Source organism: Andrena cerasifolii, chromosome 6 (assembly GCF_050908995.1).
Source record: "Andrena cerasifolii isolate SP2316 chromosome 6, iyAndCera1_principal, whole genome shotgun sequence".
Taxonomy (NCBI): Eukaryota; Metazoa; Arthropoda; class Insecta; order Hymenoptera; family Andrenidae; genus Andrena; species Andrena cerasifolii.
The window spans coordinates 6,744,317-6,759,663 of NC_135123.1; the positions used below are offsets into that span (position 1 = coordinate 6,744,317).

At 48.9% G+C, this 15,347-nt stretch overlaps 1 protein-coding gene across 1 annotated transcript in view; it reads left to right on the forward strand.

The window, feature by feature from the left end:
• The window catches only part of LOC143369575 (interleukin-1 receptor accessory protein-like 1-B), a 138,413-nt gene that overhangs the window by 109,092 nt on the left and 13,974 nt on the right, over positions 1–15,347 (forward strand). Inside the window, exon 3 of the mRNA XM_076813688.1 lies at positions 329–542. Coding sequence (XP_076669803.1) covers positions 329–542 — 214 coding nt within the window. The remainder of the gene's footprint in view (positions 1–328; positions 543–15,347) is intronic.

Genomic DNA, 15,347 nt, shown 5'->3' on the forward strand with positions numbered 1-15,347 from the left:
CGTAAACGGATTTGCGCGAGGAGGTTCGTTCGGGGTAAATATCAGTCTGCCAGGAGGGCTCGGGAACGCGTAGGAACGCGCGGAATTCCCGTATCCTCGCCGCGATTAAACGTACACAGGCATGTATTTTTCCTGGCCGCGGTTTTGTTGTTATTACCATTGTTGATCCACGAACGGCGGCCGTACGTGCGCGCTACAGCAATTGGCGGCGTTTCTGCCCCGATGCCGCCGGTGGAAGCTGCCAGTCGCGAAACGCGATCCACCCTCCGCGATTCCCTCTAGTATTCGATCTGGAAAATATTTTATAACCCGGCCATTACGCTTTCAGGGGAGAAATCCGGCGGATACACGGGCAAGCCTCTGCCAACGTACAGGCCGGCCTCGCAATTGGTACCCCTGGGAGGAGCGGCCAGATTGTTTTGCGAAGCTTATCTGGGAAAGGTCGAGCTGCCCGACGCGAAAAACTCGGTGACGTGGTCGAAGAGCGACAGCAACGTCACGCTGCCGAATCACGGCAGGATAGCACAGCACAGAGTGTCCAGGTGAGTTCTCCCTTCGCCCAACCCCCCCGGGGGGTCGACTTGAAACCAATACCGTGTCGCTTTACCGGAGAAAAAAGGGCGTGCAGGCGCGCGCTACCAGTTCCAGATCCGCGATTTTTTATTAAACGCGAACAATCGCTGAGCAACGGGCGAACGGCGGATTATTTTTAACGAGTCGGGGAGAAGGGTGCAGGTAGCCTACGAAAGGGGAGCGTTTGCCTTTTGACCGAGGATCCTCTTTGCAAAGGTCCGGTCCGTTCTATGAGTAGCTGGGTCTGTCCAGCGAAACACTGGGACGAAACAGACCCATCGAAATCAAACGGTCCACGGGGGAAATTAGAGGGATGGATAGCTACTCCCGCATAGCGAGGGCGTATAGTATCAAGCCGTTAATTAAGGGACACGCTCGCTCCCTTAATGGCATCGGAATTTCTCTTTGATCCGAAGTCGCGCATATCCTGCTTCCGAGGCGGTCGGAAGGCGCAGAATGCTGCGTGCATCCCCGAATCGATTGATAGGCGCGCGGGTAACTAGGGATACCTAATGAAATCCTCACGCGCTCATTATCACCGGGACATTCCGTGCGAACTCGGACAGATTTCGGAGTAAGTTTTCGTAGATTACTGAAATTTGAATACGTTGTGGTTTTTAGTGATATTTAAACGCACCTCGAAGGATTTTTCGAAATTTTGAAATATGTCGATTTTACAGCTGTTTCAAGTTAAGTGCTAACTTTTTTTCAATACATTATAGCTATGGAAGTAGTAAACGGATGGAGATTAACTTTATGGTGCTTATAGAGAAGACATTGAAGTTTTAAAAAAAAATTATTTCAGTTTAAAAAAAAGAATTTTATCCATTTTTTTGCAATTATTTTAAACAAATGCAGGTTTTTAACATCGGGCGCGATTTTAAAAATCTAAAAAAGGAGAATATAGTTCTATCCTTCCCCTTGATGGACAAATTTTCGAAAATATGGACATTTTAAAATTGGCCCTGTAAAAATTGCCGAAAGTTGACGAAAGTTTTAAACTGAAATAATTTTTTCTTAAAACTTCTTAAAATGTCTTCTCTATAAGCACTGTAAAGCTCATCTCCACCCTTTACTACTTCTTCCATAGCTATAATGTATTGAAAAAAAATTAGCACTTAACTTCAAACAGCTGTAAAATCGACATTATTCAAAATTTCGAAAAATCCTTCGACGTACGTTTAAATATCACTAAAGACTACAACATATTCAAATTTTCAGCAATCTACGAAACATAACTTCGAAATCTGTCCGAGTTCGCATGGAATGTCCCCATCGGAACCTGGGATTTCCTGCTTCAAGACGAAAGAGGTCCTACGTTCGATGTGTACGTATGTATTATGTTAGTCCGTGATTTTTTCCGTAACTACTGGACCGATTCGTGAAACTTATCGCATTTAGTTTAGCTTTAATCAACTTAGGACATGGAGAGAGAATGATCAAAATCGATTAAGTAGTTTTGAAGTTACACCAAAAATAAGAAATCTGATTCATTAACCGACTTCATCATTTAAATAAATCTAGTTATATAACTTAAATAACTAAAAAGTACAAAATAAAAAAAATTGAAAAAAAACCGACTTCAAAGAAATAAAAATGCGCGAAAAAGTGAAAAATAATTTTGTTCCTTAATTAATCTACAGCTCTCGGTGCAAATGATCAGGCGCCGACATAATTGAATCGAGAGTCGTAGATTAAATAAGGGGCAAAAATATTTTTTACTTTTTACCGCAGTTTTCTTTGAAGTTGGTTTTAATCTCTTTTTAAAATTTTCTTCATTTCGCCCCCATGGATGGTTAAACTGGCGAGCTTCGTCGCGGTTGAACAGCGATTTCGAGGAAGCTGGCTTCCCGTCGGTAAACAGAGTTGGGAATTAATGCAATCGACGGAGGTATCGGATCTAAGAGGAACGTCCTCGTGTACGCGCGTAACGCTGGGAGCGCGCAAACGATGGGATTAATTCCGTAAACTATGGTCCGTACGAGCAGCGGCGGGGAGGGTGGGCGCCGTTGCATAATCGGAGGAGACCTCCCTCTTGTTGTCCGTGGTTTCCGCGAATGCAAATGCTTTCGCGTTCAACCGTGTGTCTCGCGGGTAAATTTCGAAATTGTGCTGCAAACCTGTCCTCCAATTAGTGACCGCATCCGCCGCCACGGTAATGGGACCGCACACTGTGCGGGGCGAGGCGGGAAGCTGGGCTGCACCGTTTTCCACGCTCGTGCCGCTCTACCCCGGAGACGAACTCGCGCATTAATTCTCCGAACGCATACCTGCTCGGTTTCCTTCTCCCCGTGGCCAGGGAAAAGTTATCGCGACTCGATCGACCGTCGATCTCCGAGAATCTGACACCAGCCGTGCGCTAAAAAAGGGTGCAGTTTTCTTGAGAACAATTCCAGTCGCTGGATCGTTGCCGGCCGTCGATTGCGAGGCTCGTCCGCGGAAAGCGGAGTTACGTAAAGGATTTCTGCGAACGGGCTTTCTCCTCGCGGTCTCGGAGGAGAGGAGCGCGCGTGCAGTCTCGCCTGGCGATTCTGATCCTGGACAAAAGCTGCGCGCAATTTCGCGCTGGAATCGGCCGTGGTTCCGCGAACGCGAGCCGCTCTCCGCGGAGCGAGGAGAGGAGGCGAGGCTTTGGTCAGGGTCGACGAGCGCGATCGCAGGTCCAGTGATTAGGGTTTTTGCGGCGAGCCTCTCGGGGCATTATAGACGTAATAACGTCGGGACAAACGTCGACGGAGTACGAGGAACGGGCACGAAATCCGTTCTTCCACGGAAGGAGTCGTGGGGAGGGATAGGGCGAGGGAGAGAGAGAGAGAGAGGTGGGTAAGAAATTCCAAGGAATCTCTGGCTTTCTTCTCTCCCTCTCGCAGCGTGCTCCGCGGTCCCCCTCCGTCTGCTCCGAGCTCCGTCATTACACTAATGATACCCTGGTCTCTTTCCTCGGTGAATCGCCCCCTTTTTCGTGTGTGTCCCCCTCCGTTGCACCGGTTGCCGATTCCACTCGCCTCCTGGCAGGGCCGATCTTGCTCGAAACTCGGCGACCAGACGGAGAGGAAGCAGAAAAATGTCGGCTGGTAATCGTCCGTCTGTCCGTGAGCATCCGCTGCCACGATGCGTGCCGTCTGGTCTCGATTTCTTGCGACCTTCCCGAGCGAATCGGCCGTCCCAGGGCTGGCTCTGGCTCACCTCGCGCGCACCGTCCAGCGAAAGATCGCACGGCTCCGAGGCGAATTAACTCCGGGTGGCTTCCAAATCGAGAGCGGAGCAGGCAGACGTTGAAGCGGAGACCTTTCCATCTGTCAATCACGGTCTAATTCCTATACAGGGCTGCTATCCCTTCGGCTGGAGTCCCGTTCTCCCGCGGTGGAATTATCTTTCACGATCCCGTGCACCGAGTTGCCTGTCGATTCGAGGCTTGTCCGCATCGGTTCGCCCGTCCCTCCTTCAAATTTCAATGGGCCGAGAAGTCGATCATACCGTTCCGACGTGTATTCGTGGATCCGTGAATCCTGTTCGCGACTCGGTATCTTTGTAGATATCTGCCTATCACTCTTGAATGCCCGATGCTCCAGCTTTAGAGACATGATTGACAGAGCCCGTGGAAGCGGAGCTAGCCGACTACCAGCTCATCGAATATCCACCGAACAACCGCTTGCCAGCAAACTGCATCGAGATCAAAGGGAACTGAAGACACAGAGACGCGGATGAAGGAGCGCGATGCTCGGGGGTACACGCAACGACTCGAGGGTCCAATTAAACGGAAGAGGCACGGGGCACGGCGCGTCGGCATCGATAGGCAGAAGTGGAGCTTGAGCTTCTCAGGGAGACGAAAGTGCGAGGTCAAGTTGGGACGGAAGAGAGGAAGAACCGGGTCGAGGAGACCGGAATGAAACGGAGCCAGGGTCACAGGCCCCTGGCCGGTTCCCCCGGCTTTTGCCTGTCGTTTTGTCGCCGAGCTCTCGATCATCGTGGCGAGATAGCGAGCTCTCTGGGCCGGGCCATGGGTGGTCCCCGTCGGGCTTCTCATATTCTAAGCGTCGCGTCGCCAGCCTCTCGGTCAGGATTAAACGAGATCGTCGATACCCGGAGCGGCCGCTCACGAGCTACCCCCGCCAGCCTTCAATTTATATCCCCTTCGCTTTTAATCGAGCCTCCATTACGTGCACGGGGATCCAGTTAATACGATCCGCGGCTCGTTGAACGCACGGCCAGCCATGTCCCTTCGCGATCACCACCTCGCGATTAGAAGTGACGTTCAAACAGCCGTGGCGCCTCCGCTTCCGGCATCTCCTCCGCTTTCGAATAGGTCATCCCTCGCCGGCCATCTCCGTTCCGCGTCTCCGTCGCGTGACTCGCCGCCTCTGCGCGCCCCTCTGTTCCTCCTCGCGGGGCTCGAGCCGTCCACGGGCAACTTCTGTCGGTCGAATCAGCCGCCAGTCGAGAAATCGGATAGCGTCTTTCCACGTGACGAGATTCCCGACGCGGAGACCATCTTCTCATTGCGACAAATGCGGTGGCTCGAGACTACTACCCCCCTCGACGGACCCGTTTTCACAGGGCGGAAATTCGCTGACGCGCTCGCGGAATTGCAAGCTCTCGCGATCTCGCGCTCCCTGGGAAAGGAAACGGCGCTCCCAGCTGGCCTGGAAAGAGTCGGTCATCTGTCTCCGAGGCTCTCGCAGGGAACGACCCCCCCCGACTGTAAGCTCGCCGGCGTAATGAAACCGTACGAGCTGGGCCGTGCCAAGAGGGCAGTTTTGAAAAATAACCCGACACTGATTGCGAGGGGGGAGACTTGAGCAGCCGGGCAGGGGCAGGCGCGAGGACTGTTGTTTCGGGGGGAATGGCCTATGAAATCTTGGCCCCACGTGTCGGAGGGGGCATCGGGAAACTTTCGGGAGACCGAGACGGGGCATCTTCGCGGACGAGGTGGGAAACTTTGGCACTCGGCGCGGCAGAAGTCGCTGGCGAGAAGTTTCAACCAAGAGTAATGAAATATGTGAGAAGGAGGGAGTTCTACTTCGTTTCTCCGCTTCTACTCGCTCGAGGGTCTACGGTGGAGGTGTGATAGGCCAAGATGGAGGTTCCCTCGACAGCGAACTGCGCGCACAGATGTTAGAATTGAAGACGGTACGGAGGAATTGCGCGTTAAGAGGAGAAACCCGTATAAACGACTTATTTTTGTATTTTTATTATTATTATTATTATTATTATAATATATACGGGATAAAGTCCCATTAGTGTACAAGAGCAAAAACAGAGAAAAAGACAAAAAGAAAAAAGAAATAGCAATACACAGCGCATACAAAAATGCATACAATACTTAAAATAGGTAAATGGTTCACACTCTATAAACTCACACACAACGAGGTTACATAAGTTTATATTAGTTTATCAAGAGCCTTGTTAAAGGAATAGGTTGATTCCGTGAAAGAATCAAGAGAATCGCCAAAAGCGTTTGCAGCATTACAAATACGATTTATTTTCTCGAATCTTTTTTTCTCTTGGTTTTCGCCTAGTTGCGAAAGAATGGCGGTCCAGTTCGACTTGAAAAGATTACAGGATGTGTAAAACACGTGCCATTTCCAGCCAAACCTCTGATAAAGTCCGTAATAAATCGAGATTTTCATAAAAAAATTAAAAAGTCGCGGATTTTTAGTAGCGCACAAACACGACCGAAATTTTCTTGAAATAATCGCTGTTTCTCGGCCACCGATTTAATAATTCTGTTTTAATTTTAGTTTTGATTGGTTCAGCGGGAAGCTACCGACGTACCTAACAAATAGAAATTACACCTTGAAATTGGATTACGTCACTTTCTAAGACCAATATTACCTGAAAACTACAGAAGAACGTTGAACTGTTTATCGGTCAGCAGCGCCCATGTTTAAAGCACATGTACATTTCACACCAACTTTTTTTTAATCTCTATGATAATAATAAGCATTGGGTAAAAGGATATATCTGGGTTTGCTTTCAATTTTTTTACACGTACATTGAAAAGATAGCGTTTCTTTCACGGGAATCGACTGCCTAAGTAGTCCTCTTAATTCTCGAGATTGACCGTTCCACGAGCCTCCCACTATTTTCGACCACTGGAGAGCTCGAAAGCCCTCGCGATGCGTCGACCTGGAACGCGGGCGGCGATCGATCCACCGAATCACCAGGTGTAACGAACGGATCCGGGCCGATCGAGGGGCGACTCGTCCTCGTAAATCTTGAGCGACCGAGGGACTAATAGAGACGAATTACACGCGTCGGCCACCACCGACGCGGATCTATTAACGTTCATTACGTTCGAATGCAAATCGCGCCAGTCCCTCGCGAAACTCCGCTCCGTCCACTTTTGCTCGCCTCGATCGCCGGTAATTGCCCCTGGACACGGAGAGAAAGCGACTCCCCGCGCTCGTCCCAGGATTATAGCGCCGATTGCCGTGCCGGAGCATGAAGCTCTCTAAATAGTGGAACGAAGGGTTTCCCTGTTCCCCGGCTGGAGCCCAGACCGCTCTTCCTATCCGCCGGGCGAGTTATCGGCCTCCAGACGTGCCGCGAGCTTCTAATGGGCGGTCCCCTCGCATCCAGAATTTTCGCAGAGGGCACGGATTCGTATCAGGGGGCGAATGCACGCGTGGGCAGCTCTGGCGAATAGAAGAAATCGCCGAAAGTATCGAGGCGACGAGTCGAGATAGCAAAGGGAAGCAAAGGAGTCGAATAAATGGATTCGAGGCGAGTCGGGGGTGGAAAGGGGTTGGGAGCGCGGCAGAGAGGGTGAAGGACAAAGACCGCTGAAATATTGAAAAGAGTCGACGCGGAGGGAAGAGAGGAGGCAAAAGGATCGGTGCACGCGGCGGAACGGGCAAGCGAGGGGTGGAAAATGAAGAGGACGAGGGGACACGGTGGAAAGTAGGAAAAAGTAGAGAGAAAAAAAAAGTGGACGTCGGCCGGAGACAAGGATGTAGCCGGGCAAAAAGGGCCGGGGGCAAAAACGATATTCGATGAAGCCGAGTCGACAGTGTCGTCGATGAATGCGATGCAATTACCCGGAGGTCGAGACCCACTTTCCTGCGACGCATTAATTGTAATGCCCTGGCGAGAAGGGGTAATTTTCCGGGGCAAAAAAGAGGCAGCGCGGACCTCCGGCGAATGGTGAGAGGGGGGCGGGAAAAATGCCGGGGGGTAGGAACGCAGCATGGGGATGAACAAGAGACGAGGACGACGTCGACGTTTCCATCCCTCCAATTTAATTTCATTTTCGTAACAATTTCTTGCGGAATTACCTCGGCTTGCCGGGGCACTCCCTTGGAAACGAAACCCGCCCCCATTAAGGAGATCTCAAGCTCAACCTCGTTTCCCGTTTCCTCCCCCTCTTCTTTTTGCGACAGACTACATTCGTTCCGTCGCGGGGGTGGCTGTCGCGTTTCTGAGGCATCCCGTAGAATATGTGACGCGTAAGTCGGCCTCGCGAGACGCTAAAGCTCTGGATACTTGGAACACGCTGACTCGCGGAAACCGTAGGGAGAGTGTCTAGTAAAAACTATAGACCTGTAAGCATTATTAGTGTTATCCCTAAAATCTTCGAAGAAATTGCAACAAATAAGCTACGCTGTACGGTTTCTTTTTCAATATGTGAAGAGCAACATGGTTTCGTAAATAAGCGATCAACAACCGCTAACCTAGCGGTATATTGCAATTATGTCGCATCTTCTTTAGAAGCTGAACTACAGGTTGACACAATATTTACTGATTTTCAAAAATATTTTGACACTGTAAATCATTCTCTTTTAATTGAGAAGCTGTTTAATTGTCTTGCTCTTTTAATTGTCAGCTTTGGGCTGCAAGGGTAATCTATTGGCATGGCTGGGGAGTTACCTTACTGATCGTTCTCAAATTATACGTATACGTAGTGACCTATCATCTCCGATTCGCGTTTTATCTGGTGTACCTCATGGCTCCCACCTAGGTCCTCTGCTATTTATAATTTTCATAAATGACTCAACTACCATTTTCCAATATTGTAAGTTCCTCCTATTCGCTGATAATTTAAAAATCTTCAGAAGCATCTCATCCACTGATGATGCTTCCAGATTACAGGCAGACCTAGATCGTTTTTGCGACTGGTATCACACGAATGGTATGGATTTCAATATTGAAAAATGCCATGTTACGCGGTCCTCCCGTCGTTCTGAACCCTTCTTATATCCTTACCGTCTCAATTACGATATTCTCTCCTCAATAAGCGAAGTTAAGGACTTAGGTATTCATTTCTCCTCAACTTTCGACTTTTCCAACCATATTTCTTATATCGTTAACTCGGCTTCGAGAACACTTGGTTTCGTACTACGTTGTTCCAATGATTTTCATTCAACTCACACACTAAGATCGCTATATATTACCCTTGTTCGTCCCTTGTTAGAATACGCTTCGATTATACGGTCTCCGAAACGCTTTAATCACGAAATCATGCTTGAGAGAGTGCAACATAAATTTCTCAGATTTTCTGCATATAAGCTAAAGAACCCTGTGTCAATATTCGATCGTGATTACTCTGCAATATTAAACACAGTCAACCTCGAAACATTAGCTGCACGTAGAAGAATATCCGACCATTTCTTTATTTTTAATTAACCAATAACCATATCGATTGTCCCTCTCTTCTTATGCAAATCAATTTCTACGCACCTGAACGCGCATTGAGATCTAGAGCAGGACCAAAACCACTTAAATCCAGATCTACATATGGATTAATTAATCCAATAAATCGAATTATTGCTGACTCTAGTACTCTCTATAACAGTATTGATTTCTTTAATGGATTATCGGATAATGTCTTATCCGGTGTACCATATAATTTAGCATGTCTATCTTTTGTTATATCAGGTAAAGTTCTTTTTCCTTTGTAAACATTTATATAAAGAGGGCTTCGGTCCGTTTATAAATAAATAAATAAATAAATAAATAAATAAATAAATAAATAAATAAATAAATAAATAAATAAATAAAAACATTTCCGAGTTAACTCCGCCGCACGATCCGTGAAATTCCCCTCGACTCGGCGAATTAATCGGCACCCATGACGCCGAATTAATATTAACGTCCGCGCGATATAATGGCCGGTCGGGTAACTTAATTCCGACCCGTTTCGCTCGAACAATACCCAGCCCGTTCGCCCGGGGGTGAAACGGGGAGGGAACCTAACTCCGCGATCGATTAACGCTCCGCGTACATACCAACCACCCCGAAGGGCTGGAGCAATCATTTTTTCATAGCCTTGCATGGGAAATTCTTTAGCTCGGCGAGAGTTGGCGGGGGTGGAGGGCCGTTTTAACCGAGCTCGCTGCGAAATTCCATCACGCGTAATCCCGTTCGCGGACAAACCCCCCCCCCCCCGTCCTTTCACGAAGCTAAGTTCGCGGGTGCTGAAGTCCATTGAAAGGACCAGAACGCGACCGTGTAGCCAATCGGCTTTTGTTCAACGCTGCCCCATTGTCCAGCGTCGCGCGCGGTGTAATACAGTCTACTCTGGATATCGATAGCCTTATCGGGCGGTGTTCGCCGGCTTGTCCTCTGTCGTTCCCACCCCCAAACCCCCGCCCGATTATAATGGAGCTCCGAGAAGGAGGAAGCCCGGCTGGAAACGGAAACGCGAACGTTTCGCGAGAGAAGAAGCAGAGAGCGGACGATGAAGTTTGGACGCCAGAAGGGAGGGTAATGAAAATGGGGTGGAAACGGTCGTGAAGGGGGTGAGGCACGAAGGGACACCGGACGAGGTATGAGAAAGGTGGACCTTGTAATTTGGGAACGGAAATGGGACGTGACAGTGACGGCGGGTTAATGGGGTGGGGAGGAGGGGAGAACGGCGGAACGAATGCGCAATAGAGTGTAATAAATGCTGGACATTGGAAAACGTTCTGCTGTGCTTTCTCCGGGGTAATATCCTGGCCAGTAACTTGACCACGTAAATTCGACCGATGGCTGGTGGATTTGAAATGGCCCAAAACCTGGAAACGGAGGCCAGGTTGGTTCGAAGAATTCAAGGATCGTGCCGCGCGAAATGTATCGACCGCGAGAGGGGGACGGGCGGAATTCGCCAATCGTTACGATAGCCCCGCGACAAACTGATTAATTAACATTTGACCGTATCGCTAATTCGATTTCGCGATCGATGGAAGCGCGAGGGCGCGTGCCGCGTCCAATTTGCTCGATTAAATTAGCGTATTATCGGCCGTTCCAATCGGTTCCGGCACGCAGTCGTATTTCGACCTCCTGGCTTGTGGGATTCGAGCCATTGTCGTGAAATTGCCATCGACCCCGGAAAAAAACGACCAACCGTTACAGTACACCCTTCGCATTCTTCATTTCGAATTGCATATGTAGGTAGAGCGCACCGAAAGTCTAGCTACTTTCTCTCTAAGTAAACTTTTCTGCCAGTGGTGGGAAAGAATGGGAATCGGTATTTGGGAGTCAGGCACCCCTCGTTGCACGGGAAACGGGGAGAAATCGCAGTCGCGGACACTTAATCCCGCCTGACCCGTGCCTACGCACGCGAAACTGTCTCTCCTCGGTGGAAACTTAATCTGGCCTGATTCAGCCGGCTGGAATTTGACAGACGAGTCCCGTCTGCCGGGACAACGGGGACTGTCATCGCGGATTACAATGTGCCGTTTAATTATTCCGACCCGCCACGGCCAGGACCGACAGGAAATTACGTCACGCGCATTGTCCTCTCCATCGCGTACGAGCTCCGTCCTTGATTCGAGAGAAGCTCGACCCACTTCCCAAACAGGGAACCACCATTTTTCCCTGTCGACACCCCGACGTTTCCCACATTTTCAAATGCTTCTGGGGTTCCCTCACCGAAGATAAAAAGTTCGGGACCGAATATTACCTTTTTTCCGGCGTTCCTTTATTACCTCGTCGCTCAGAACGAGGGGGACTCGTTCCCTGTCTAGTTCGTCGCGGCAATAACAGAATCAGTGGGGGAGATACCGATCTTGTTTCGAGACAGAAGCCCCGCCCTTCTTTCAATGCTGTAGGGAAAAAGGTGGCATGATGGGGAAGCTGAGCAAACATGCAAAAATATTGATGATTATACCTTTTATTTAAGTTTTTATCAATCGATATATAATTGTAAGTTGATGCTTTAACATTTGGTACATAGTTTCAGCAACATTTAAATAAAAATTCGAAGTTATTACAATTTTAAAAGAAGTAATGAAATATCATCTTGCGACGGTTCCCATAAATATTTCCACAATCGATGCAAATATGAATTTCTTCTAAATTGGTTTCTTCCTACCCCTCGTACAGGAGTTGGGGGACCATATCCTTTAAATATTCGACAAGTTCTTCCTCTTCTGTTCGCGAAAATACACTCTTAATTGGACCTAACCCAGACCACTTCACTTCCCTGTTTCAATTTTTGGACATAGCCATTCCAATGTTGTTTGTGGAAGGCAATATTCTCGAGCAGCTTTCTTGTACCCCATTTTGTGTGGTTAAAACTTCATCTGCGGATTTCTTCGTAACTTCTTTTCACCATTTTCGTCGTCTAGTTTTTTCTTGCATGTTCTTGCCATTTTAAAATCCGAATTAAAAGTAACGAAAATTCGACTGAAATTATAAAAGAGAACGATGGCGTTGTTCAACCTCGCGTGAACAACCATAGTACCGGGTTACCCCATCATTCCCCGTATCAAGACCCCATCTTGCCTCAAACCATCGCTTTCCAGAGACTGATGTTTTTTTGTATAACAAATAAAAAACATTGAAATTTGTAATACTGTACATTAAAGTAAATAGAACGGAGATTATAATGTAACAAAAATAATTGGCTTACCGTTTTTAAATATATATATCTGTATAAATAAAAATGTAAATGTTCGTTTATTCAAAATCTTAAATCTCCGAAAGTTCTTCACCGATTGCTTTGAATTTTTTACACAACGTTGCATTCGAATACGCGCGTGTTTTTATATACCTACTATTATAGAGATGTCACACCTGGGACAGGTAAAAATACTATTGTATAAAGAGAGAGCCGATTTTTATGTTTGCGCAAAACTCAAGACCCATTGAACCGATCTTCCTGAAATTTTAACACGTTATTCCTGGATATTAACATGGAACGGTGAAGCGCCTGGTATGTGTTGCGCTGGAGGGAAAATAAATCTTCGAAAAAAGAGAATGTTATCTTTCCCGAAATATTTTGAAGAAATTGATCTTTCTTTCAAAATCCTTTATTTCCTTAAAAGATATTAATTCTAATAAACATGAATCAGTCACGCTAATATCTCGGGCGAAACCGAGATGGGGGACGCTAGTTTATCTTTTTACTACGCAAAATAAGATCCACGCAGCACGTGGACGACTTCACAGCTCTAAACCAAAGACGCGCGCTCCTCCACTCATTTTTATCAACGACCTAACTGTTACAACACAATAGCTTCCTTTTGGTACTTTCATCAAATGTCTAGCATTTTCCGATTACGTTTTTTTCCGATACCCCATCTTACCTCGCTACCCCTTCCCCTTTATATCGCGCCGCAACCGCGAGTTCCCTCGCGCTGCCGCCGTGCAAACAAATGAGAAACGGCACAGAGCGCGCCCTGGAACCGGAAGCCGTTGGACGTGCTCCAAGAAATCCCGAACCCTCAACGACGACAGAGTGAATTCCGCGGGTCGTGCTGTTGAACAATGCATAGGGGCGTGTCTGTATCGCGCCAGGTATCGATTCCACTCGCTGTTTCTTGCCGCCTCGCAAATTCCCCGCGCGGACCATAGAGGCCAGCTGATAATTCTCAGAAAATCTTCCGAGGCGGACCTCCGCGCTGAACTTCACCGAGCGCTGGTCCGCGTCGCGAAGAGTCCGCATAATCGCGGCGGGAACCGTTTCCACGGATCGCCGCTTGATATTTGCGATTGCACGCCTCCCTGTTGCACGAAAGATTAAAGGGGTGCCGCGAACGTGACGTCGGCGGATTCCCGGCGGCGGCCCCGGGAAATCCGTCGATTTCCAAGCGAGTTCGACGTCGAGTTTTATCGGTGTCGGACGTTAACGCCGATTCCATCTGCGGGGCGAATGCGATTTGCATCGAGCGCGAGATGCATATGCGTCAGAGATTCGAGGAGCTAACGGCATCGATGGATCGTTCATTGGCTCGATTTCAGCGGCTAGGCCGAAGATGGCGAACGAAGGGGAAAAGGTGGAGATCGTCGAGGTTTAATTAAGACTCGACGGACAACTGCGCTCGAATCCAGACCAGTGTTACGACCGGGAGTAGCAAGTTTATTGGTTTCTCTTAATTAAGCAGGATCGAGCGGACGAGATGTTGATGCGCCCCGAGAGCAATCGATTTTCCGTCAGCTTTAACGAGATTAAGGTCTATCCGGAGCCGCGATCGTAACGCGTTTCTGCGAACACTCTATAAATTCCGAGCCGTTAAGTCGATTTAAACTATTTCAATTGATGGGATACTTCGAAGCTTTACAGCCTGTTCTATGAACTCCCGTTAGAGGCGACCCATCAATCTTCATTCCTGTCGATTGATCCCGAAGATGCGCGCGATCACGGGCCGTCGAGCGGTTAATGGAAAAAAATCTGTTGGTAAATCGTTCCCAGGAATCGATTGGCCCCTCTGTCAGCGAAAATTCGAGCGTTCGGCGACGCGGACAAGCCGCACTCTGTGCCCGGCGCCGTCAAACCGTGCTCTCGAAACTCGCCTCTATAATTCACTGATCGATACGGGCCTCTCTTAACGACGAATTTCAACGGGGCCTCTATCGGAGCTTGCCGAACAGAGACGCCGGGCTGCGGCTATCGATTCGCGCGGGAGGAGTGGAGTGATTTAAAATTCCCCGGTTTGTTGCTTGCGGCAACTTTTCTACAACGAACAGGCCCCGGTGTATTGTAGTTTCAGCAGGTTGGATCGCGTGGAATTACATCGACGATCAAATTAAATGCAGCCCCCCTGGGGAAGCGAGGTATTGTAATCGAACACGTGCGCTTTCGAAACGAAAGCACGCCGAATTTCGCTGGAACTCGTTTAGCGATAGGGGGAGTAATCCAGCCGGTCGAAAAAAATATCAATGATAGGATCCGATTTCAAGCAGTGGCGCGTTGGACGAGTGTGGTCTCGAGTGGAGAGCGGTTTACAGTTTCCAAGTTCGCCGCACTCGAAACGCGGTCGTCGTTATTACTTGGAGACGCCCCGAGATCTTATTTATAATGTCCCTTTCCGCTGAGTCTCCGCTCTCAATTGTAATCTCCGGCGTTTCCCTCTTGCCTCGCGAGGCCGAGCGGGCGAACTCGTAGGCAAGCGACCCAGTTCAGGGGGACTGGAAATCTTGGATGGAACGGGGACGCACGCTAGGTGCGCTGAAAATCGCGGGTGGCGATAAGAAGCGATAAGCGGCGGTTCGGGTCGCGTCGCGGATAGAGGTTCCGCGAAAAAAGGGACGGCTGGCCTCGATCGGGCCGAGCGATTAGTTTACCGCGAGGGGGACGCGTCCAGGAACGATACCCGGCTGAAGTAGCAGACGCGGCAGGCGTAGCAGACGTCCGTGGACAGCTGACGGCTCTATAAGCTTAATAAGCCGCGATACTCTGGCCCGAGATCGCGAGAGCCCGATGAAAGAAGCACGGGGGAACGCGGACGCTCGACTCCGACTGATTTATGGCCGTTCACGTCCCTCGATCGCCGATCCTTTCGCTCTCCACGAGAAATCTTCGATCGAGGGAACGCGAAACTCCATCCGCTAGGCGATGTCCCCCGATG